This window comes from Pantherophis guttatus, chromosome 1, assembly GCF_059756535.1.
Source record: "Pantherophis guttatus breed Tessera chromosome 1, ASM5975653v1, whole genome shotgun sequence".
Classification (NCBI taxonomy): Eukaryota; Metazoa; Chordata; class Lepidosauria; order Squamata; family Colubridae; genus Pantherophis; species Pantherophis guttatus.
Window position 1 is genome coordinate 168278862 of NC_142063.1, and position 25586 is coordinate 168304447.

The 25586-nt window shown below is 36.0% G+C and overlaps 1 protein-coding gene across 2 annotated transcripts in view; it reads right to left on the reverse strand.

Annotated features, from left to right (window-relative positions):
* Positions 1-25586, reverse strand: part of SATB2 (SATB homeobox 2) — a 155343-nt gene that overhangs the window by 82143 nt on the left and 47614 nt on the right. For both annotated transcript variants that reach the window (XM_034430184.2, XM_034430176.2), the window contains exons 3-5: positions 23283-23459; positions 3909-4035; positions 3132-3255 (exon numbers count right to left, since the gene is read on the reverse strand). In XM_034430184.2, coding sequence (XP_034286075.1) covers positions 3132-3255; positions 3909-4035; positions 23283-23459 — 428 coding nt within the window. The remainder of the gene's footprint in view (positions 1-3131; positions 3256-3908; positions 4036-23282; positions 23460-25586) is intronic.

Below are 25586 nucleotides of genomic sequence, written 5' to 3' on the forward strand. Positions count from 1 at the left end.
ATTTTTAAAAGTATCTTTGACTGTATTAAAAATTGACATTAAAAAAATCTAATGATTCAGAAAGTTTTGATTGAAAACTATATAGCAAAAAATGTTGATGCAATCAAATATGAATTTTTATTGATAAAGCAAATAACTGGCTTGGTTCATATGTTTCAATAGAGCAATATATTTTTCAAATAGTTTGTTGCTGGAGCAGTGTTGTTTGATAACCTTAATGAAGATAGCAAGAAAGTACAAATTTAATGTGAGAATTAAAAAGCAGTCTCCAGATAGATATGAAGTTCCACACCATTTAAAATTCCAATTTTAACTTTTAATCTTTCAATTTATTTCACTATGCTAAATATAAACTTTTCTTTTTGGCAAGTGAACTATTTTAATTCAATTTTAGCACAGAATAAAAATAATAAAATTAAGCTCCCAATAAATTTATATTGTTCAAACTTCCCATTACAACTTTAAGAAACTGTATTTTGCTTTTTGTATAATTTAAAAATTAACAACAAAAAGTTAATTTTGAAAATGGATATCCAAAGTGCAACTGCCCAAAAAACCCACACAATTTGAATTAATTCAGAGAGAAGAACTGGAGATAAAACTATAAATCATATCTTTGTATAATTTTTTTAATGATCACATCTAGAATATCATGTCATGTTTTGATCAATCATAGCCACTGTAATCATTATACAAGGATATTGCACATTTAGTCAAACTAAAGAAAAGAACAACTGAAATTATTGATAGGTTGCAGCACTCCTGTGAGGGAGATAATATTTTATCAGTATTTTTTGACTTAAGCAACTTCTATATGTGGGAATCAATTCCCAGATTTTTCAGTAATAGCCAAACTAATGCAGAAATTCTTGGAGTTGAGGTCCACAGATCTAGAAACCAACCAAATTGAAACTATGGTTTAGAGCAGAGGTCTTCAAATTTGGCAGCTTTAAGACTTGTGGACTTCAACGCATAGCTGGCTGGAGAATTCTGGGAGTTTAAGTCCACAAGTCTTAAAGCTGCCAAGTTTGAAGACCTCTGGTTTAGAGCAAAGGCAAGTAAGAGGAGAAACTACATAAAGGTACATAAAACTATGCAAAGTATGGAAAACGCAAACAAGAGAAGTTTCTTTTTTTTCCAATGAAATAAAACCAAGGGATGAAGAATAAAATGTTCTTTTATTCAACATGCACTTAAATTGCAGGATTTTGCTATTTTCTGGGATTGTGATATATACCAATTTATACAACTTTAGGGAGAGACTAGATAAATTAATGAAAGACCTATTATCAATGGTTGCCAGTCTTGATAACTGTATATTAGTTCCTGATTATCAGTTGTTAGAGTGTTTACAGTGTAAAATGGCTATTGCTCCGCTGTCTATACTTATAGGCTACCCAAATATCCCCAGTTGAATACTGTGTTATATAGAATGCTGGAGTCAGAGAAGTTTTGGAGAGATTCTACTGTGTTTTTATATTATTATCTATTGCTACTGCCAACAATATAGGGATGGATAGCCTAAATCTGTCCTCATATGTCCTCAGAAACACAATGTGTATTTTTGTTTGTTTGTAATGTTTTAATGGTCCATAGACAAATTGATTAAATAAATATGCACTTGAACTGAATATGTTAAATAGAAAGGGAATGTGTCTCTAGGATATAATGTGTTGTTGATCCAATGAGAGGAAAAAGCCCTTGAAAACAGAAAAAAAATAAGTATACACTTTATTCTGAAATATTCCCAATGCCCATTGTTTGAAAAGAACCAGCCTAAGCAATCCTAAATTGTTTAACAATAGGATTGTGCAAAGCATTTGAAAGAAATATTTGAAAACATATGTTAGTGTGAATGAAGCATTTCTCTCAGAATTCTTACAGAAGTTGTGTCTTTTGCACAAATCACACAACTCCTAGAAAAGAGTTTCTCATCATCTCATATGCTTGTGTATGCATGGTCATTTCACTTTATAGTGGGTTCTTTGCAGGGATGAAATGCTCCCGGTTTGGACTGGATCGCCTGATCTGGTAGCAATGGTGGCGGGTGGTTCGGAGAACCAGTAGCAAAAATCCCTGCCCCCCACCCCCCATGCCCAGCTGAGCTGTGCAATCTTCAGCTGAAAAAATGCTTTTAAAAGTTAAAAAAAAAAGCCTCTGATGATCGTGTGGCTCAGCTGGGATCATCAGAGGCTTTTAAAAGCATTTTTTTCTACAACCTCTTCGGCTGAAGATGTTATAGAAAAAATGCTTTTAAAAGTTTAAAAAAAAAGTTGGCCACGCCCACCCAATCATATTACCACCACCACCACCAAGCCCACAGAACCGGTAGTAACAAATTTTACATTTCACCATTGGTTCTTTGGAAATGTTGTTTGTGCTTACACAGATAATTGAGAACAGCTTTTGAAGCATAAGCCTTGCAAATTTAAAGAACGGTGTTTCATTCATACTAATATACATTGTGAAGCATCTCCTTCAAATGCTTTGCATGGTCCTACTCAAGAACATCTCCACTGTATTTTTCATCTTTGAGTTTCACCATTCTAAAGAAAACATCAAAAAATGTAAGAACATTTCTCAAACATTATGCACAATATTCAATAAGACAGACATTTAAAAAGGTATCTCAAAATACCTTATTTGCTAATCCTTATAATGCTGATAAATGAACTTTTTAATTATTATTTTAACATTGAAATAAAAGTGATTGGTGTATCAGCTTACTAAATAATCAAGACATATAAGCAAAAATGTACCTGGAATTGAATTTTGATTTATAAATGTGTAACAGAACTAACTTGCACTTTTTATTCATTTTGGGATGCTTGGAACATTCAAGTTTTTGTAGCTTGGAATATACTAAATATTGATAGCTTTATCTAATAGAGAGGTGTGCATCTAGACTGAATATATAGTGTAAACATAGAGAAATAAAGGTAAAATGCAGAACAGGCATCACAAACACGATGGTATCCTTCTCAAATTTTCAGCTTCTTCTATAATACTTGTTAATGATCTTGCACTCACAGGAAAACTATAATTGCAGGGATTTTTTTCTATATTTATTCTTTCATACTATATTGCATTTTATAGGCTGTAGTTCCTCTGCTACCAATAGAGGCACTGACCTGGGAGAGAGGGCATTCTTTGGCTAACGTGCTCTGATTCATCTCTTTGAGCAATTCCTTTAAGGCATTGCGGACTGTGGCATGATTCCACTGTTCTGCTGGCAAATCTTCTAGCTTTGAACAACTGCAAAAACAGAGAACACGAGAATAGACAGATGGGGAAAGTGCTGCATGCAAACATAGCTGTTCTTTACATGCAAAAGCTATGTCACTCTTTAAAACCAAACACAACGAAGAACAGGACATTCATATTTTATATGTCATTCTTTTGTACCGTTTAGAAATTTCTTCCAGTTACAATCTAGAATCTAGGAAGATTTGAACATAAATAACTAAATACAGAACTGAACAAATATTTATGTTGCCTATCATGGGCTGAATAAGTTCTCAACAATTGTACCTTAGCAGATTGCAACATAAGGACAAAAGCCTTTGAGCCCAACATTTAATCCTGAATTTCTGGTTAAAATCTCAAAACCTTTAAAAACTATTTATTTCTCAGGTATAATGTGAAAACGCTTAGTCAGGCTTTATAGAATTATTGTACCTGTGGAAAATTCTCTTTTAAAGACAGACTACCTTAGCCTGTGTTCTAATGTCTAGTTAAAATATCACCCAGCAAGAGCTGCCAGTTGCAATTCCCTTCTTATCGTGTGCTTCCCACTTCAAAATGAGCTCAGAAATTAATGAAAATAGCATGTGTTAATCTCAGTAGTAATGGTGTGATTGACAGAACAACTCAGGATTAAAAAAGGGCAGATGTTCAGTAGTGCCCACCTTTGTAATTGAATTTTCAGTGTCACAACATGATAGACGTCTTGTAACATGTCAGCTACAGTTGCATCAGGTGCATCTGTCATATAAGTTAAAGGAAGAGGATTCCATTTCCCAAGTTTGATTATTCCTGCAAACAAACAAAACATGAAATAATCATAAACACATATTTCTATCTATTTATTTATATCCAAACCTATACCTAGGAAGTTTACCAATTATTTTATATTTATTACAATAGCAGAATGAACATTTATTGTAAGTATGGAGATTCTAAAGTTTGGCAGTTTGTAAATCTAATTTTATAACCGTGAAAAGTCCTATAAATATATAATTTTGGTTTTGAATTAAAAAGAACCTAAAAAGTACTGGCTCTTCATGTTTAATATAATATACTACATTGATTGACAGTGGCTCTCTGAGTTATTTGAGAACAACAACAGAATCTAGTTTAATGCATATTGTTATATACTAGGCCTGTACTAGACCTATGAAATGCTTCAGATTCAAACTCCAAAAAAGCATGCCACTGTTCTGGGATACAAAAGTAGTACCTGTCTGCAAGACAGGTGTGATATTTGTGCTTCCATTCATTCTGGGGCATCTTTATGGAAACAAATCAAAACTGTTGCATAGCCCTACATAACATAATCCTTTAGAACAGGTTACTAAACATTTGCTGGACCAGAACTGTTATGGAAAGGCTGCTAAAAAGAAGTATTTATTGCTTGACACAGAATGCCTAAAACATATCACAAAGAGAACAGAAATGTTAAAAACATGCCATTGTTTCGGTATTAAGAATTCGCAATCTGGTGCTAAACATGCTGCAGTATAAATAGAGCCTATACTCTTATCATGCATTATAACGTACAAAGCTCATTCGCTGTACCATATGTCTTCAGAGCTGGTTCTTTATGTTGTATTCCCCTTGCCAACAAAAAAGTTGCTTCTCTTAAAGGGGATAATTTCTAGAGGTTATGTAACTACAGATCATGAAAGCATCTCAACCTACTTTTGATACTTACTTGGGAGTAAAAATAACTGGAGATGTAATATGTACTATATTTACTATATATTTATTATAATTGATTGAATATGAAAATGGATAGCAAGGATACTGAACCTTCTCTCGAGTCAAACCTAAGTTATGCTCAAACAATACTCTAGAGTATAATATAGTTGTCTAGTTTGGTGTGGTGTGTAAAATCAGTATGATTAGTTTATGGTTTGGTCATTAGATCTACCCATAAAAGTAAGTGGGAATAAATAGTTCAGATGAAATTTTAGAAAATTGCCTCAACCTTTCAAAATGCTAGAATTTTTGCTAGAATGTTTCATCAGACAAGGTAACTGTTCAGGAGTCAAAAATATGGTTGATAATGGAGACATGTCAACCAAGTTACACTGAGAATGTCTGAAAAATCTTGAGACAAATAAATAGGATCTTATAAAGCACAGTTTTTCAATTTTTTTCAAGTGATGTGTTAAAAGAATTCCTGGGATCTCTGTTCGACAGGCAAAACTCTAGCGTTAGAAAATTGGCTGCATAAAGGTTAACTTTCCCCCCTCCCCCCCCCTTTTTTTTGTCCTTGGCCTCCCCCTCAAATTTTGAAACACAGTTTGAAAAATCGTATTATAAGAAACAGACAGTATTAGACTGCAATTATTCTACTACCATGATTGTCTCTACTTTCTTAAAAATGAAGAAATTGTCCTGGCAAACAGTCCAGAAACACAGGTGTTACCATAACGCTCAGTGCTTTTGCACATAAACACCTGCTGCAAGTCCTTTTTGTTACAGTGCTGCAGACATGCACTTTTTTTTAAGCGTTATTAGTTATGGATGAACACTTCTTAGCTCTCTTTGATATTCAGTTTTGTCTAGTTCCAATATCCTGCTATTTTTGAAAATAATTATACCTGGAGAAGACACCATATTCTATCTTAGGAAAATTCATGCAGAGCATGTTCAAGGTAAAAATTGACGTGTGAAATATCAAGTCATTACTCTTCTTGTTTGCCTACTGTCCCCAAACTTAACATTTGACCTTCCCGGATATTGCTTGCAAAATTATACTGTAGGTATGCTTCATGTAATACTTTGAAAATATGATCAGGAATTCTTGCTTAAAGTAGAAAGAGGAAAATAAAATATTGATTCTTCTTAGGCACAGCCAGATACCCACATTGAAGTGCAAACCACGAATTCTTGACCTGCCAGAAAAATAAGATGACACAGAATTTGATTCTCCAACAATCTCTCAATAAAGCGGTTGTCAGGTGGTGTTGTCCTTATAATGCTGGAGAAGTTAAGGAATGTAATTTGTGCATTCTTTTTTTATAATAGAAAAAAAGAAGAGCTGATACAAAGACAATGTCAAATAAAGGAAACCTGAATCTGGGACAAAACTGTAACCAGACAAACTTCTCAGACCAGACCCTCCTTAGATCTCACAAATTGGTTTCCTAATCTGGTCTACTTCAAAGGGCTGACACCTTCTCATGAAGCATCAACTGCCAGCAAGAAAATCAAACCCAAATCACTCTTACTAATTTAGGGTGAGTTGATACTGAGCAAGTGTAAACAAGCTTAGTCATCTGTCAACTTGTTGAAATAGGCTATTTCTGAACATGGGTTCAATGTTCAAAAGAATGTTAAACTCATGTCCAAAAAATAGGTTGACAGGTTCAAAGCAGCATAAAGGAATACAGAATCAATTGGAAAACTCTCCCTACAACTTCACCTTGTGCCTTTCATCTGCCTCTGACCAGCCAGAAATGTAGACATGGGGTACTGTCAAGTTTTCTTGACAAGCTAATTGGAAATAGGCACCACAGGCGTTCATGCAGACAAAAGCTTCTGACAGATAGAATTTGTAGAAAATCTAATGAAGCCATTACATATGAAAGAATTGTAGTGACTGCTACAACCACCTGTCTGCAAACATTTCTGCCCACCCAGTATATTCAGGCAGAGTGAGTGTATTCCAGGTCCCCTCAATTAAATGTTGCCATCTTGTGGGACTGAGGAAGCATGTTTTCTCTGTGTCCAGCCCATTGAAATAGCATCTCCCCATAGATAGAGAGGTTGCAAAAGCCACAGCTGCAATCCCTGTCATGTTTTCAGACACTTTTCTACAGATAGTCCTTGACTTACAACTAGACATTTAACAACTGTTCAAAACTACAAGACTTTTAAAAAGCTACTTACAAACAAGTCCTTGAAGTTATGACTGCCACACCCCTCCCATAGTCATGTAATTGAATTTCAAGTGCTTAGCAACAGGCTCACATTTAGGACTATTTGCAACATCATGTAATCACATGACTGTAATTTGCAATGTTTTTTGCCAGTTTTAGCAAAAAAAATGTCTATTCAGAAAAATGGATTTGCATAACAAATATGTGATTGTACATGTTTACAGTTGTAAAATCAAGTTGATCACATAACACAGAGGTGTCAAACTTGAGGCCCTCAGGCCAGATACATCACGTTTTGACCACACCCACACCCAGTTTAGCGAAGGGGGGAAAATTTGCAATACGTCACATGATGACATGTCAGCTCAAGTTTGACACCCCTGACATAACACCTCAACTTATAACCCCAACAACTTACAACTAAAAGTCCTATCTTCATTGTGGTCATAACTCAAGGACTATGTGTACTGTTGTCTTTTTTCCAAATTTGTAGGCTGAAGCAATAGAAAATTCACCTGTTAAGGAGAATCACTTTCAATTAAGCAGAGAACATGTGTGACTTTTGTACACAGCAAAACTATGTGACATGGCTCACATTATTCCAAAATAACCCATTTTTATTTAATTTTCATTTCAAAAAAAATTGGGTATCAAGATAGAAAGACTATCGAAACATCAAGTCCTAATGCAAATAGTCCTGAAGAAAAATGGTTCTTCTATTGTGTAAACTATACTTATATTTGACAAATGTGCATTAGAAATACAAAAGTTATTCCAACCTTTTTTAAAAAGAAATCTCTCAACTTGGAATAGGAATGGAATGAAGCAGAGTTAATTAATGGAAAACTTAAAAACCAAGCAAAGTCAGAGTTGACGTACCTAATGTATAGTTGTACCTAACAGATATTTCTGAAAAGTAAAATACTTGGTTTATCAATTTAAAAATCAAAGGAAACTATGGCTAATGGAAGAGAGGGTACATGATCTTATAAGCACAGTAGCTGACGTTGACTGACACTGTGTTTGAACTACATGACAGAGAATTTATAAGTCAAAAGTATACATGTATTGTTCTCAAGACAAACCTAAAAGTCAGAGTCAAGCCACAGTACAGACAGAATATGGTGAAACAAATTAGCTCCAGATAGACAAAGGAATGAGACAAAGCTGTATGTTCTCCCCTTATCTATTCAACCTATATGTTGAAAATACATTAAAAGAAGCTGGATTGGAAGAAGATGAGTGTGGTTTTAAAACTGAAGGAAGAAACATAAATAATTTGTACTATGCTTATGATAATAATGCTAAAAATGCAAAAGAACTACAAGGCCTACTAATAAAAGTCAAGGAGCATAGTGAAAAAATAAGATTAAAATTTTAAAAAATCAAACAAATGACAATAAGTACAACAACCACCCTTAAAATTGATATTTCCTTGATTAAGATATTGAAATGGTAGACAGCTTCTGCATTTTAGGATCAATAATTAACAGTAAAAGAACAAGCAGTCAAGAAATATATTGCAAACTAGCAGTTGGCATGGAGGCCATAAAGAAAATTGGAAAAGTGGTTCAGACAGCTTGATGTGTTTCTACCTACAAATATCAAAATAGTGCAAATAGTGGTATTCCCCAATCTATGGAAATGAACATTGGACGTTATAGAAGCAGGTTAAGGTTAAACAGTTTAAAAACATTTTTGAACTTTTGGTTTTGTAGAAGACTCCTGAGAATATTGTGGCTAGCCAAGAAATCAAACAAATTGTTCATCAAATAAATCAACCCATTTGAATCACAAATAAGCAATCTCAAATAATCTCACTTCAGACACATTATGCAAAGACCTAGTTCTGAAGCTCTGATCCTGGAAAAGGTGGGAGGAAGGAAAGAGGACAATCAGTAACAAGATAGACTCAGTTACAGTGAAGATGAATGCACCATTGAAAGACCTGAAAGATGAAGTTAAAAGACCAATCATCACAGAAAAAAAAAAAATCTACATAATCACTAGGAGTTAGCAGTAATGTGATGGCAAATAATCAATGCAAACCTTCATTCGAAAAGCAACAACTAAGAGCAGGAAAATTTGCTCAGGTGCAGAATTAATTTTGTTGCATGCATAATTTTCTTGTCTGTTTTTTTCCCCTACTTTCAGAAAATGCTACATGGACAGAAATTTAATTCCTCCTGAAAAATGTGTCCAGTCCAAGAAATAAAAATTCTGACTGAAATAGTCTTAATTTGAACTCTTTGATTTTCAATCTTAGGCCTGAAGGAATATTCAAGAACAAATATATAGAATGATATTCAGCTGTGAAATGTTTGGTAATTGTACAAAAAATTATTTAGAGTGTATCACAAATCATTTCACATTTAAATATTTGCCTCAACATTTGAAAACCCATAATGGGACAGTTGAACAAGTTCTTGGTATTGTTCTATTATGTGTTTTATTACTACTTCATTGTTTATAATATTTTATATTATTTAAATGTATTTTTATTTCTACAAGCAACCTATAAATTCAATATAAGACAGGTACTTTTATGTCAATATATTTCAAGTAGACTCCACAATACATTATCTATCAGCTCTAGCAGGTTGCTAAATGGCTATTCAACTTTGGCAAAATTAGGTCTTAATCAGAAACAAACACGTACTTATAATTCCCACATTGTTGTGTTCTCTTAATAAGGACAGTATTGTAATAAAAACATGCAAAACTATTACTTTCACTGATGAAAATGGAAGCCAGTAAACATTATCTTGAGAATCTATTTTCCTTACTGCTTTCCATCAACCATATACAAAAGAACTTATTTAAATATACCAAACAGATTGCCTTGTAATTTTATATACTGTATGAGTTTTGTGTTTTGTTGTAAGAACATTAGTCTTATGTAATAGATGCTGTTTCACATTTGGGAAATATTATGCCAAAGCCTAAACTTAGATTAGATTAGTTTAATATAAGCATTAAAGAACTAGCAAAATTAATTTAAAAAACTCTATGTAGAAAACACAATTAAATAACTTTTTCTGATTGATTATTTTAGAAGCAGTTATTTAATTTCAAAGCCTTTTTTCTTTAAAAATAAATAAATATAGGGGACACAATATTGGCCTTGATATAAAGGCAATGCAACTGATATTTCATATATTGAGACTTTTCTAGACTTTAAACAAAATACCAAAAGAAACTTCCTCCCTTTTCCTCTTTTTAATAATAAACAGGATGACCTTCATATATTAGCTTTCCAAAAGAGTGATATTTTTGCTAAAAACATGCTTTGAAATTCAATTATTATTTTATATAGCATGTCTCAAAAGAAAGCATTGCTTTCTTTATCTAGATCTGAAACAGAAAGAGGCAAGTCTGGTAAATGAGTTTCAAGAAGAGTTCAAAGCTATAATAAGCCTCCAACTTTCCTGATTTGATTAATCAGTATTTAATGAATGAAGGGCAAAAAAGCCTAATTTATTTTATGTTTTCATGCCTCCATGACATGAGCAGACTTGAAAATAATCCTTTTAATTTATGCCCATATGTGAAACCAATGTAAGGAGTAGAATTCGGCCCTAACTATGGAAAAAAACTCAACACACTAGACAAACTTTACTCTGCTAATATAAACTATTGTGCTTAGCCTTAAGGGAACTCGGAATATGTTTAAATGTTTAAATCTTTGAAGAGCCTTGATAGTACAGTGGTCTAAGCACCCTGTTATTAACACAGCTGCCTGCAATTACTGCTGGTTCGAATCTCTCCAAGGCTCAAGGTTGACTCAGCCTTCCATCCTTTCTAAGGTAGGTGAAATGAGGACCCAGTTTGTGGGGGCAATAAGCTGACTTTGTATAAATATACAAAAGTATGAAGGCTATTGCTTAACGCATTGTAAGCCGCCCTGAGTCTCTGGAGAAGGGCGGCATATAAATCAAATTTTTTAAAAAAAGCTAGATTACAGAAAAGTTCTAGTTTGCTATTTTTAATAGTAGGCCTCAAATTGTATTGATATCAATTTTGGGCACGTTTGACTGTCCTTGCAGGGGAATTTCCAGGCATTTTGCAGATAGTATTATTCATGAGTGTGCAGAATGTATTAAGTCTGCAAAACATCAACTCCAAATGCTTTAGAACTCAAAACTACATTTTCAAGCATCTTGTTCTCAAACAGAACACCTGCGTTTTGAGAATTTGCTCTGGGAGAAATTCCAATTGCTTCCAGCAACTGCATTTTAGGTGTTGCATGCCATTCCAGATATATGTTGCTATTGGCTAAGGCTGAGCAGAGGTTGGAGAATAGGAGGAGTAGAGCTCATCAGCACCAATAGAGCTAACTACTTTTTGTGAAAGACAAAAAAAGAACTCCTAGAAGGAATCTGAAATTGGGTTGGACTCACATTCTTCTATTGGATACACTGTTTTTTAGGAATGAGTGGGGGAATTGTCTTGGCTTTGAAAGAATGAAATAGGATGGGTATAGAGAGCAGATAGAAAGGGGAGAGCCTCCTACTAATGCAATTCCTCTAGCCTTGCTTTGCAAATCAGCCCTGTAATGTTTAAAAAGACATATTTTGTCCCACAATGCAAGAACTCATGCTCCAAAAAAATGCCCCAGCTCAGAAGTGTACATTGGTTTGCTCTTTCTAAGTGGCAAGGACAAAACAGGATTACACAAACCTTACCACATCCACAAATTATCCAGTGGGCATACTGGGAAGAGCAATTAAACCAGCAGTAAGGTTGATGCAGGTTGCTTATGTCGCACTAAACCTCATTTAATATACAACCGGTGAGGACAAGGCCTATGTTTTTTCATCATATTCATCCAAGGCTCAGGTATCTTTCATGTCTCATTTGCTCTCCCATCTTTTTTTGTGCCACATAATATGTGTAAAAATGACTCACTGGCAAATATAACTTGCAACTAAGTATTCATTTAAAAATGATATTTGTATTACTTTTCCTGAACCATGTAAATAAGATGAACACATCAATGGTGGGTTGTTCCCGGTTCTGTCTGGTTCTTGAGAACCGGTAGTAAAAGCGGCGGGAGGCTTCACCCACCTGCCTGAATGTCATAAGGTACGATCTGCACACTCCTGTTGCGAACCGGTAGTAAAGGTAAGTAGAACCCACCCCTGAAACACATTCTAAAAATGTTAAGAAAACATTGAATGTTATCAAAAATATGTATAATTCTACTTCACTGGCAGTAAGAAGCAGAAGGGACAGAGGAAGAATCCTAACACAATGAGAAAATACATGCTTTGCTGTGCAGAGCATCCAAGATTATCCCCAGTTCAGTTAATAGGACTGAACAGCTTCTTTCAACTCATGCCTTGGGAAGCTTCTATCAAACTGCCAGTCATTATTAACTGCTCAAACAGAGCAATGAATCAGCTTAGGCCCAATGCTCAATAGTTTATTCTTACAAGGAAAGGCTATAAGTTCATGGAGTTTCCTCCATCCTGTAAAAAGATTGAAAGATTGATTTTCAGACAAGCAGTCTATCATGTCAATAGCAAATTATAGATTAGAAATGTGGTTCAAGATAATCAAAATAGTCATTTGAATTGCTCTACTTTCTTCTTTTCCGTAGTATCAATAGTACAGTTATTTCTATACAATAACTAAATGCTGATGACTAAGACTATTTCTTTCCTCCTTCTCCTCCCATCCCGTTTTCCTTATGAAGTAAATCCTTGGACTAAAAACCACAAGAATTCTGTTGGCATCTTTTCCAACTATCATATTATTTTAAAAGGCAAAAATTTTTATGAGCTGCACCTCACTTCATCAGTTTCAGCAGTTCATTAACTGACTGTATCTGATGAAATGAACTCATCATTTCAACTCATACCTTTTAATAGAATGTGCTAATAGGAAAAAGTCCTACTAGACTCCTGATTTCTTTTGCCATAGACTAACATAGCTCTCCTCCTATATCATCCTTTGATTGTAATTTTGCAAGCAGCACTCTCATATTACTGATCCTTATAAATTTTTTCTAGGAATCTTTTTGACAAAATATTACAACATAACAGCTTTTAATCAATGAATAACTATGTTCTATCAGCCTGAAGCTAGTGGATATATTTTTATGCATAAAATATTTGAGGAAGGAAACATTACAAAGGAAACAGACACTATATATGTTACATTAGCCACACTTTATTCTATCTCCACACCCTGGCTCACTTGGTAATGTCTATTAATATAAAACATATGACATAATGTCATCACTCTTTCTGTTTCTATTAGCCAGAGCCAGTGAAGTAAAGCAGGGATACATACTGATGTCATATCATGCATTTTAGATTTATTAGATGCTACAGAAGTGTAGCATATGTGCCACTCTTGTAACATCCGATTCCAGAAAGGCCTATTGTGCTCTCAAAAAGCAAACAAATACAAGAGAGATAAAGCCTCAGATAGGAGATTCAAAATAAAAATGTGTTGGGTACCATACTTGCATGGGTGAAGTAGAATAGAATTAGAATAGAATTAGAATTAGAATTAGAATTAGAATGGAGTGGAGTGGAGTGGAGTGGAGTGGAGTGGAGTGGGACTGGGACTGGGACTGGGACTGGGACTGGGACTGGGACTGGGACAGGACAAGACAGGACAGGACAGGACAGGACAGGACAGGACAGAACAGAATAGTTGGAAGGGACCTTGGAGATCTTCTAGTTCCTGCTCAGGCAAGAACCCTATACCATTTCAGACAAATAGTTGTCCAATCTCTTCTTAAAAATTTCCACTGTTGGAGCATTCACAACTTCTAGAGGTAAGTTGTTCCAATTATTAACGGTTCTGTCAGAAAATTTCTTCTTAGTTCTAAGTTGCTTTTCTCCTTGATTAATTTCCATCCATTGCTTCTTGTCCTGCCCTCAGGTGCTTTGGAGATTTGAAGTTGTCAAAACTATTATGCACAGTTTAATCTTTAAGTGAGATGGGCAGCATATAAATTTAATGAATAAATAAATCTGTTGATAATCTCAAATTATGCAACATATTTACTTGAAAAGTGCTTTGCTTATAGAATAAGCAAAATTTCTATCCTATCTCTCTTAGAATGTAAAACAAAACACAAAAAAATTACTAACTATAAATTTATTTATATAGAAAAATCTTACAGCAACAAGATAAGTGGCATATGAATTTAATAAATAAATAAATTTCTATTTAAAACCCATTATGCATTTCCATCCTTCTAAAAATCTCTGATAGCAATTACACATGCAAAACAAGGATAATGCAGCTAATCTTACCAAAGAGGAAACTATTCTCCTTTTGGCCAGATTTATTACCTTCTCTTTAGCACTAATCTCTTCAGTCCTTTTCCAAAATGCAATTTATTTTAATAGAAACTATCTTCTGATTTATAGAAGAGTTTTAAGTAAACAATAAATAGATTATGTGCCATCAGGTCAATTTTTTTACTTTATTCTTAGCTATCATAACAAATAATCTCTTACATTGTTATAAAAAGTGTCTGAAGTCTTATTTCTAGAAAGATAACATTTCTAAAGAAAGGTACAGTTATTTGTACTCTAAAAATAAAGCTACTCCTTTCCAACTTTGTGATGTTTTTCAATGCTTATCTCTAAAATATTATGTTTTCCATTTTAGAATTTGTAAAATACTAGATAATCCATGATTGGTAATCCTTTCAGAGATATTTTCTTACCAAATTCCTGAATGCCTTCAACAATGGCAGAGCTTTTAATATACCACCTTCACTGGAAAAGCTGAGATGCATTCACAGATATATCTGCTTGAAAATAGCTCATGTTGAATCGTATATCATAGTCAAACATCTATTTTATAACGTTTTGAGAAGTCTACATGTGAGTTCTTGTGCAAGGAATTGGACTATACCATCAAGCATGCTATTGATGTATCAACCACCTAGCTTCCTGGCAGCAGGAAGGTGCTCCTGCTACAAGTTCCAGGAATTGCTCAGGGCCAGTGTTAGAGTTTATCAGTTTCAGTCTTCTGTAACCTCAGTCTCCTTGTCTTGGAAAGGAAGTTCTGGATAGCTCCTGGGTATCATAGCTTCCATCACAGCTATGGGTTTGGCACAAATAATTGCAGCCCCAACACACATGGAAAAACATCTTGTCTTTATTTCAGAACAGATGAGATGTGACCTGACAATGGAGCATATTAAGATAAGTCCTTTGCCATAGTTAAACATCTCTTCCTTGTTAAACTGCAAAATCACAGATGCCTGACCCTCTGCCAGGGCAGCAGACTCATTAGAATGGGCAGCTAGTAGTGTAGTGCAGCAGGCAAGAAACTGGGAGACTATGCATTTTAGTCCCATCTTAGAAAAGAAGCCAGCTGGGTGACCTTGGACCAGTCACTCTATCAACTCTAGGAAGGAGGCAAGTTAAAACCATGTCTGAATTCTTGCCAAGAAAGCTGCATTGACTTGTTCACGCAACCACCAGAATCAATATTGACTTGAGACGCCTCCCATCCAAAAAAGTGTGTGTGTGTGTGTGTGTGTGTGTGTTTGTGTGTGTGTGTATGTGTGTGTGTGTGTGTGTATCAAAATATATATTATCATTTTAATAGTTTATTGAAAATATGAGGGTACTAAAAATGATAATATGCCAAAAATGCACATTAACACTGGCACAAAGTATATAGCAGCATACAACAGTTCATCAGATGTTAATCAGACTGTTACACTATAAATACAGTTGTCTATAACCAGTATGAAATAAATTTGTGCAATAATAGAAATATTACTAAAGAACAGAAATACATATTTTTCAGTTAACCACAAATAGTTTTCTACCTATCATTTGATCAATTTGTTAGTTTCGGCTACACTATATAACCCATCTCAGTTTTACTGCATAAATCTATAGCACACAAATTATTTTGCGATAACATGCAGCACACGAAAACAGATATTGAAATATATGCATTGTTTTTATCTAAAAGCTTTAGACTGTTTTTTAAAAAAACAGAATGCGTAGGATAGATCTCGAAGCGATGGGGAATTTACAACCTTTCCTTTCATTTGATAAAGTATTTTTTAAAAGGAAGGAAATATTTCCTAAGTTAAAAAAAGAGCTTGTCTGAAAAGAAAACTTTTAGATACTAAACCTCTTATACAAAAGGGTACTGTAGTACAATATTGATATGACAAAGAATTCATTCTAGGGCTGAGATTTTAAAATTTGTTATACCTATCCAAGCCAAAAGTGAGCATTTCAAATCATAGTAGATAGAAAAATATATTGCTCAAAAAAATAAAGGGAACACAAGCAGAAGACATCCAAGATCTGAATGAATGAAATAGCCTTGATTAAATACTTTGTTCTTTACATACAGTAGTTTATACACTGCTCAAACCACTAAAGGGAACACAAAACTACTGTATGTAATGAACAAAGTATTTAATCAAGGCTATTTCATTCATTCAGATCTCGGATGTCTTCTGCCTGTGTTCCCTTTATTTTTTTGAGCAGTGTATTTGTTCCCATTTCTGCTTTCAATTTAAATGCATTCAAAGTTCCCTTACCTTGCTGATCATCATGACAGTTTAACTTCATTAAAATATTTTTAAAATGTGTTTTCCCTTTTTATCAGAAACTCAGCGCTTACACCTTGTATACTTTCAAGAAGATGACGCTAAGTTCAAATATTTTCATAGAAGCTAATATTCTCCATAAGAATGCTACATAGGACGATATATTTTTCCATAGTACTCATATATCAAAAGCTCTCTCAATATTGGCATCAAAACAATATATATATTGTTGTATGTGTATATGTGTATGTATGTATATATATACACATATACTCATAGAGAACAGCAGCATATCCTCTTCTGCAAAGATGATTAAATGAATTCATAAATTCTAATGACAATTAACTGCAGCAATTAATTCCCTGATAATTTTTTTATTTGAAAAGTGTATGGTTTTATCGAATAGTTTCAAATTAAAATGCACATTAACTTTCTCTTTGAGGTAAACAACAGGCATAGGAAATCTCATCTGTGGACCTAATCCAGACCATAGGGAGATAGGAAGGGAGATAGGGAGAAGGAGAAAAAGCAAGATCACTTTTAAGCAGCTTTGAGAATTCCATTTTCCTGCTGTCTCTGAATTCTGATCCATTCTCCCCAGATATACAGTATCGACCCCTTAATTAGAAGCTGTCCCAAATAAAGTTTTGAAATATCTTCCACTGATGTCAATATGGATGGTTTAAGATTTCTGCAATACAGGGATTTTGAGGGGGAATACTGCTAGAAAATGAAACGCTATTACTTTCTTAAAACCCTCCCCTTGTCCTACAGTATGGCTTTAAAATAGTATTTATTGAATTGGATGACAATCAAAAGCTATTTTAAAAGCTTCAGTGCCAGACAGAAGATATTTTTAAGAAAGAGTGCTGCTGGGGAGAGAGTTTCATATAGGATCCCTTTTAAAACTGCCATCCATTATTATCAGTAGCATGTGGCAGAGTATGTGAGAAAGCACACTGGGAACTTCATGTCAAGTGGAATGAGTATTGCCCAATATTACTACAAAATCCCAAACAGGGATTTCAAAGTCAATTCAGTTCTGCAGCCAAAACAAATTTACTAACGCATTGTTCTTATAAAATGCCACATTGCTAGAATGCTAGTGGTTTATACGACGTTGTGTGTGTGTGTCTGTGTAAAAATAATAATAGAATAGTATTAATTCTCTAACAATGATAAAGAATAGAATTTCAAGTTTAATACCATTATGCAACAAAAAGAATTACATGCATTTTAAATGGGTAATACACTTGAAACATTAACTATTAAATATATATTCAATCTAATCAGAAATACGTAGAACAGAGAGACGTGTGGGGACAAAAAACAGCTAGATAACTTCTAAGCATTAGTAACTTCACAGATCTCCCTTAGTTATTTAAGCAGCATATGAAAATTCTCAAAGATAGTCTCCAGATTAGAAAATGGCAAATTTGATCTTATTTTTCAATGTTTTTTCAGAAAACATTCTATAAGCACATAAAAGTTTAAAATACAGATTCTGAACCATAAGAAAAAATAAAAATCTGTAAGCCAGACACACCTACTTAATGTACTAGCAAACTACTATTTCCTAAGGATGAAAAAGCTGGTACCTATCTGATTGAATCTGTCTTTCCTTGTTGGAGGGCCCATATGTTTTCCCAAATGAAATGCTCAGCTAGTGTGGGTCAGTGGAGGAAGTTACATGCTTTCATAAAAACATTCTTTCTTGAGATGCCAAGAATGATGCCTTGGTTGCTTAATTCAGGATGTTCCACATGTTAATTCACAAGATGAATTAACCAAGATGAATAGTGCTGTCAGATTGAAAACTGGTTCACCATGACAGAAATAGTGAGATACAATGACTTTTATATTCAAAAGAACAATATCCCTATAATATCATGACATGATTTTAAAAAAAATTTATCCAGATTTATGCAATAATAAAGATATATTTGTTTCATGTTTTTATTTCTTATTACACTCTTTCTGATTAGAATTCTTTCACAAATACACTGTTAAGTAAAACGTATTTTCATGGCCTAGCTTACTAATAGCTCATGTTTTCTTTCACTTTCTTATTTATACTAATGTTTACATAAAATACAATATACATTATCTTTTTTGTACATTATTAACAAAATGACAGATGATGTGCGTACACAGTTTTCCTAAGGCTACATTTTTATTTGTTACAGTTTCATTCTCTTCTACCAAAAAATCATGTTTTTAAAGCTCTTTTATATTTTATGGATGAGTGTCCCCCATCAGTCACTATGTTGAAAAAGTTACTAAATTATATTTTTGAATGTCATGATACAAACCCCGCTCACTGCTCGACTGAAGAACTGGCGGCCGCCTGGGATACGGCAGCCGCTGGAGCTTTGGACCACGTCGTGCCTTTGCGGCCTCTGACCCAGTGCCGATCCCAATTGGCTCCCTGGTTTTCCAAGGAGCTGAGAGAGATGAAGCGCCGGAAAAGATGCCTGGAGAGCAACTGGAGGGCCAGCCGCTCCGAATCTGACCGAACACTGGTGAGGTCTCATATTAAGATCTACCTAGTGGCGATAAAAGCGGCAAAATCTAATTATTTTTCCGCTCTTATTGCGTCTGCAGAGAACCGCCCAGCAGCCCTGTTTAGGGTGACCCACTCCCTGCTTCATCTGGGAGCGAGGGAAGACCCCTTGCAGGGCAGGGCTGAGGATTTTGTGCAATTCCTGCATGGCAAAGTCACTCAGATTCGGGAAGGCCTGGACTCAGATTGGGTAGATTCAGATGGGGTGACGGAGGTGGGTCTTGAGAACGTTATCTGGGAGGGGTTTGACCTTGTGACTCCCGAGGACATGGACAGGATTCTGGGTAGGCTTAGCACTGCCACATGCTTATTGGACCCGTGTCCTTCCTGGTTAGTGCTGGCCTCCCGGGCAGTTACACGAGGCTGGCTCCAGGGGATTATTAATGCTTCTTTGAGTGAGGGTTTCTTCCCTCCCTCTCTGAAAGAGGCGGTGGTGAAGCCCCTCCTCAAGAAGTCTTCCCTGGACCCGGCTGTATTAGCGAACTATCATCCAGTCTCCAACCTTCGCTTTGTTGCGAAGGTTGTTGAGAGTGTGGTGGCACAACAACTTCCCCAGTACCTGGATGAAGCTGTCTATCTAGATCCATTTCAGTCGGGCTTCAGGCCAGAGTACAGCATGGAAACGGCATTGGTCGCATTGGTTGATGATCTCTGGAGGGCTCGGGACAGGGGTTGTTCCTCTGTCCTGGTCCTATTAGACCTCTCAGCAGACCTCTCAACCATGGTATCATGTTGCAACGACTGGAGGGGTTGGGAGTGGGGGGCACCATGTTGCGGTGGTTCTCCTCCTTCCTCTCCGACCGTACGCAGTTTGTGTTGGCAGGGGGACAGAAGTCGACCTTGAGGTGCCTTATTTGTGGGGTGCCACAGGGATCAGTCCTCTTGCCCCTTCTGTTCAACATTTATGTGAAGCCGCTGGGTGAGATCATCCGTGGTTTTGGGGTGAAGTTCCACCAGTATACTGACGACACCCAGCTGTACATCTCCACCCTGGACCACCCCAATGATGCCCTTGACGTGATGTCCCGGTGCCTGGCAGCCGTGCGGAACTGGATGGGGAGAAACAAGCTCAGACTCAACTCTTCCAAGACCGAGTGGCTGTGGTTCCCGGCGTCCCATATAGTCAGCTGGTTCCATCGCTGACTATTGGGGGCGAGATCTTGGCCCCCTCAGAGAGGGCTCGCAACTTGGGTGTTCTCCTGGATGCACGGCTGTCTTTGGAAGATCATATGACGGCTGTGGCCAAGGGAGCTTTTTATCAGGTTCACCTGATACGCCAGTTGCATCCCTTTCTGGACCAGGATGCCTTGCGCACGGTCACTCATGCCCTCGTCATGTCCTGTCTGGACTACTGTAACGCTCTCTACATGGGGCTCCCCTTGAAGAGCACTCGGAGGCTCCAACTGGTCCAGAATGCGGCCACGCAGGTGATTATGGGGGCGACAAGGCGCACCCATGTAACACCTTTCCTGCGTGAGCTGCACTGGCTCCCGGTGGTCTTCTGGGTGCAATTCAAGGGGTTGGTCACCACCTTTAAAGCACTCCATAGCTTAGGACCTGGGTCTATACGAGATCGCCTTCTGCCACCGATAGCCTCCCACCGGCCAATACACTCCCACAGAGAGGGGCTCCGGCCAAACAATGTCAACTGGCGACACCCAGGGGGAGAGCCTTCTCTGTGGGGGCACCAGCCCTCTCGAATGAGCTGCCCCTAGAGCAGTGATGGCTAACCTTTTTGCCATCGCGTGCCAGGAGAGGGAGGCAGGGGAGGGTCACGCGCGCACGTGCCCACGCGCATGTGTGCACAACCCCCTCCCCCCTCCCCCCCGCTCCTGGCACATGATGGCCTGGTAGGCCCGTTTTTCTTTCTTACCTGGTTCCAGATCCTCTCTGTGTATCTGGGAACGGCAAAAACAGCCTTTCCCACTCCCTTGGAGGCCCTACAGAGGCTGAAAAGGCCCATTTCCCAACTCCCGGTGGGACAGGAAGTGACATTTTTTGCTGTCCCCAGCCTCCAGAACCTCTCTAGGAGTCTCTAGGAGCCTCTCTAGGAGTCTCTAGGAGACTCTCTAGGAGTCTCTGGAGGCTGGGGACAGGAAAAAACATTCCTGTCCCACCGGGAGTGGGAAATGGGCCCTTTGAGCCTCCGTAGCCAGGTAAGAAAGAAAAACGGGCCTTCCCCACCCCCCCAGGCTCTCCAGAGGCAGGGAACAGCCTGTTTCCCTACTTCTGGTGGGCCCAGAAGGCCCGAAAATCAGCTGGCCGGCGCGCACATGCCCCCTAGAGCTGACCTTGCGTGGCCCACTAATATGGCTCTGCGTGCCACCTGTGGCACGCGTGCCATAGGTTCGTCATCACGGCCCTAAAGGTTCGTATGATCCCCGACCTGCGTACCTTTCGCCGCGCCCTTAAGACTCTTTTGTTCCAACAGGCCGGGCTGGCTTAATATGAATTTTAAATTGGGTATTTGTTAGCTTTTAACTTTATGGGCCAAATTTTTATATATTCGTTTTAAATTGTTTTTAAATTTTGTGAGTTTATATGTGTTTTAATATGGCTGTACACTGCCCTGAGTCCTTTGGGAGAAGGGCGCTATAGAAGTTCAATAAAATCAAAATCAAATCAAATCAAAGTATTTGTATCCCAATATCTGACCCAAGTATATAAGTCACAGGGTTTGTATCATGATGCACATATCATCTCTTCCTCATTCCCCTCCTCCTGCAGACTTGTATATGCAGGAGGAGGGGAATGAGATACGCACTACAGACTAGTGCTTTTGTATATAGATTGTCTAAACTTTGCTTATACATTTGCTTGCATATATATGTATGTGAGTTTACGTTAACTAAGTAAAAAAATATTTTAGGCTCAACTAAAAAGGTGACTTTTTATTTTATATATTATATTATATATTATATATTTTATATTTTATATATATATATTTAATGCTTGACAGACTTTTTTAAAAATGTATTGTTTTAATAGCAAGTAAACTTAGGGTAAGGAAATTTTATCTCTTCTCTCATTGATCTTAAGCAATTCTTTGGTACTACACATATATATCATGTAACAACTACAAACATCTGCTTTTATCTATTATTTTTACTGAGGTTAATTTATACAAATTTACAGAGTAATTCTAACATATTTATTCAGAAAGGAGTCCCTTTCTTTCAAATCAGTATTTAAAAGTGACTTTTAATCAATAATCAAATCAGCTAATTAAAATGAAAGGTAATTAATCAATTATCATTTCTTTAATTGGCTGTTAATCTTTCCTGTATCTTGAAGATTTATCTAATAATGCAAGAAAAATCTTCAAATTCAGTGAGGACACTGAATGGTTTCTAGAAAAAAATGCATATATTTTAAAGAAAAAGTGAATTTAGATAACTCAGAAGGTTGTAAACATCCATGCCACAATTTACATCAGTTTTGGACAGCATATTACAAAGTCAGATTTAAAAAATATTTTCTTTTAACAGTTCATTAGAACTGGTATGAAATCCTCTAAATCAAATGAGATAATTTAACTTGATTCTGATTCCATTTGTAACAATACAGTTATAAAAGATAGTGTGTTTACATGCTACTTGAAGAATAAATAAATACTGTTGCATCAGCTGTTTCATATTCATCATGAACATCTGTTAATATATTTACTAGCAGAATAAATGTTGGTACGATGTCTGATATTCTTTGATTAAATACTAATACACATATAAAATTAGTTATTCATGATGTGCACTTTGATTTTATATATATGTACAGTACTCAAAAGTAACTTCTAGTATATTAATAGGGGCAAGCCTAGAAATAATTTGCATGGGAGTGCAGTTTGTACAGGATTCCTCAATGATTACCCCTAGGCCATTATAAACATATTTACTACCAACTACCCTGTCAACTTGCAAAGCTTTCACTTGACATACCCTATCTGCGTTAGTGCATGTTTAGGTACTATGAAAGTACCAGCACCAGTTTTTTTTATTATTATTATTAAATTTGTTTGCCGCCAATCTCGCTACAATTGTTAAACATTTCAATGTAATACCTTGTGCCTGAGCTGCAGAGCTGTGAGAATAACCAAGAGCCAGGAGCGCAGTCTCCACTAGCTGACTAAAAAGCACATCTTTACGAACCAGAACAAACTCTGCATGTTCTTCTCGATTATCATATTCAAGAGAAGTGTCCAGTTGTTCCACGACACAAAAGACGGGGATCATCAAACCTGGAGAAAGAAAAAGTATTGAATCTAAATTAGAAACTAAGAAAAGTTTCTGAATCAGTACAATAATGTATCTTGTTGCAAGTTCTATTACCAAGTACAGGTAGTCCTTTACTTACAACTATACTCGAGCCCAAAATTTCTGTTGCTAAGTGAAACATTTGTTAAGTGAGTTTTGCTCCATTTTACGACCTTTCTTGCCACATATTCACTTGTTAAGTGAATCACTGCAGTTGTCAAGTCAGTAACAAGGTTGTTAAGTGAATCTGGCTTCCTCATTGACTTTGCTTGTCAGAAGGTCATAAAAGGTGATCATGTAAACCCAGGAAACTGCAACCATCATAAATATGAGTCAGTTGCTAAGCATCTGAATTTTGATCACATGACCATGGGGATGCCACAGTGGTCATAAGTGTGAAAAATAGTCATAAGTCAGCTTTTTCAGTGCTATTGTAACTTCGAACAGTCACTAAATGAACTGTTGTAAGTTGAGGACTACCTGTACATTTAAGAAAATCAGAAATAGGACATATATTTGTAAAGCTTATATCCCATCTGTTCTTCATGTGCTAAAAGTGGCGTACTTAGTTTCTCTCCTCTGGTTTACCCAGAATAAACCCTGTGAGGTAGGTTAGATTTCCTCAGTGAGTTAATCTTGAATTCTTGGTTCTACTCTAATATCCCATCACTACCTGATACTGAAGCAAATAGTATTTAGAAGTATATTGACTCAGAAGATGGAGATCACATTTAGGTGCGATGAACTCTTCCTAAACTTTTTTGATTGGGAATCGCCCAGAGTTTGGTATAAGATGGGCAGCCGTAGAAATGTTTTAAATAAATAAACTTTCTTAAATACATCTGAAGTAGTAGCCATCTCACTGTTTATTTTTCTGTAATAAATTGAATAATCTCACTTTAAAGGGCAGGTATAAATATTTTATACATAATTATGAAACAAATAGAAATAACAAAAACCAATAATGTAACCCCTAATTATACTGAAATCAAGGCTCAAACTGTTGTGCTCTTTTCTCTCACTTGTGCACTGCCAAACTTTTCTCTTTTGGGTAGGAGAGATGCCTTCCACTTTTTATGATAACAGGTTGGGTTGCTCACTTCTGATCGTCCTAGAACTAATTCTCACAAGTCTATTTCAAAAGAGTTCTGAATAATCAAGTAGGTTCAAATGAAAGTATGTGATAAGTAAGGATTAATAAACAGATTATACAATATTGCCTAAATAATATTGTGAATAATTTAAGATGAATCAAACACATAATAATAAATCATATTATGAAAATCAACTTGCTAGATCCATTTCATCATATTCAAGTATGTTATTTATTATGCATATTTAATTATGTAAAGTGCTTTCCAAGCTGGAGAAATTCATCTTCAAAACAATCAATTTAAATGCTTCTTGTTTTTCTGTTACCTGTACAGCAAACTGACACTTTAAAATGAAACATGGCTGGCACTCATAACCCTATTGTCAGAAATTGTAGTTTTCTTTCTGATCAAGAGTCTTCCTTCTGCAAGCTTAACTTGGCCAACAATTAATAAGTTGCTAAATTTCTAGTAATATCTATGGCTTGAAGAAGTCATTTGGCACCTTCTTTTCATTATACATTGTTCCAGGTTTGATTTTTCTACATTGTATATCTGTGTTTATTGATCTGGAACTATAAAAAAGTGAAGAAAGAAGATGACTAGAAGTCCTCAATGGAAGAACTGAAAGGCAAACAGAAAACAGAAAGGAGGTATACAAGATAGAATAGGAAAGGATGTTTTGAGAATGGGTTGTTTTGAGGAAATATTGTGGGTGCTTTCACAAAATGGCTATTAGTCAGTACCTGTCTATTCACAAAAAGGCTAATAAAAAGCACAATGTTAAAATTGAATCAAGAATATTTTTCATAGGGTGTTTCCCCTGAGTTAATAAAAATGTAGAAGTTATCCTCAGAATTTGAGTCAAATGTTTTAGCATTACCACCTATGCCCATAACATTAAATTTTATTTATTTATTTATTTATTTATTTATTTATTTATTTATTTATTTATTTATTTATTTATTTAATTTCTATACCGCCCTTCTCCCGAAGGACTCAGGGCAGTGAACAGTTAAA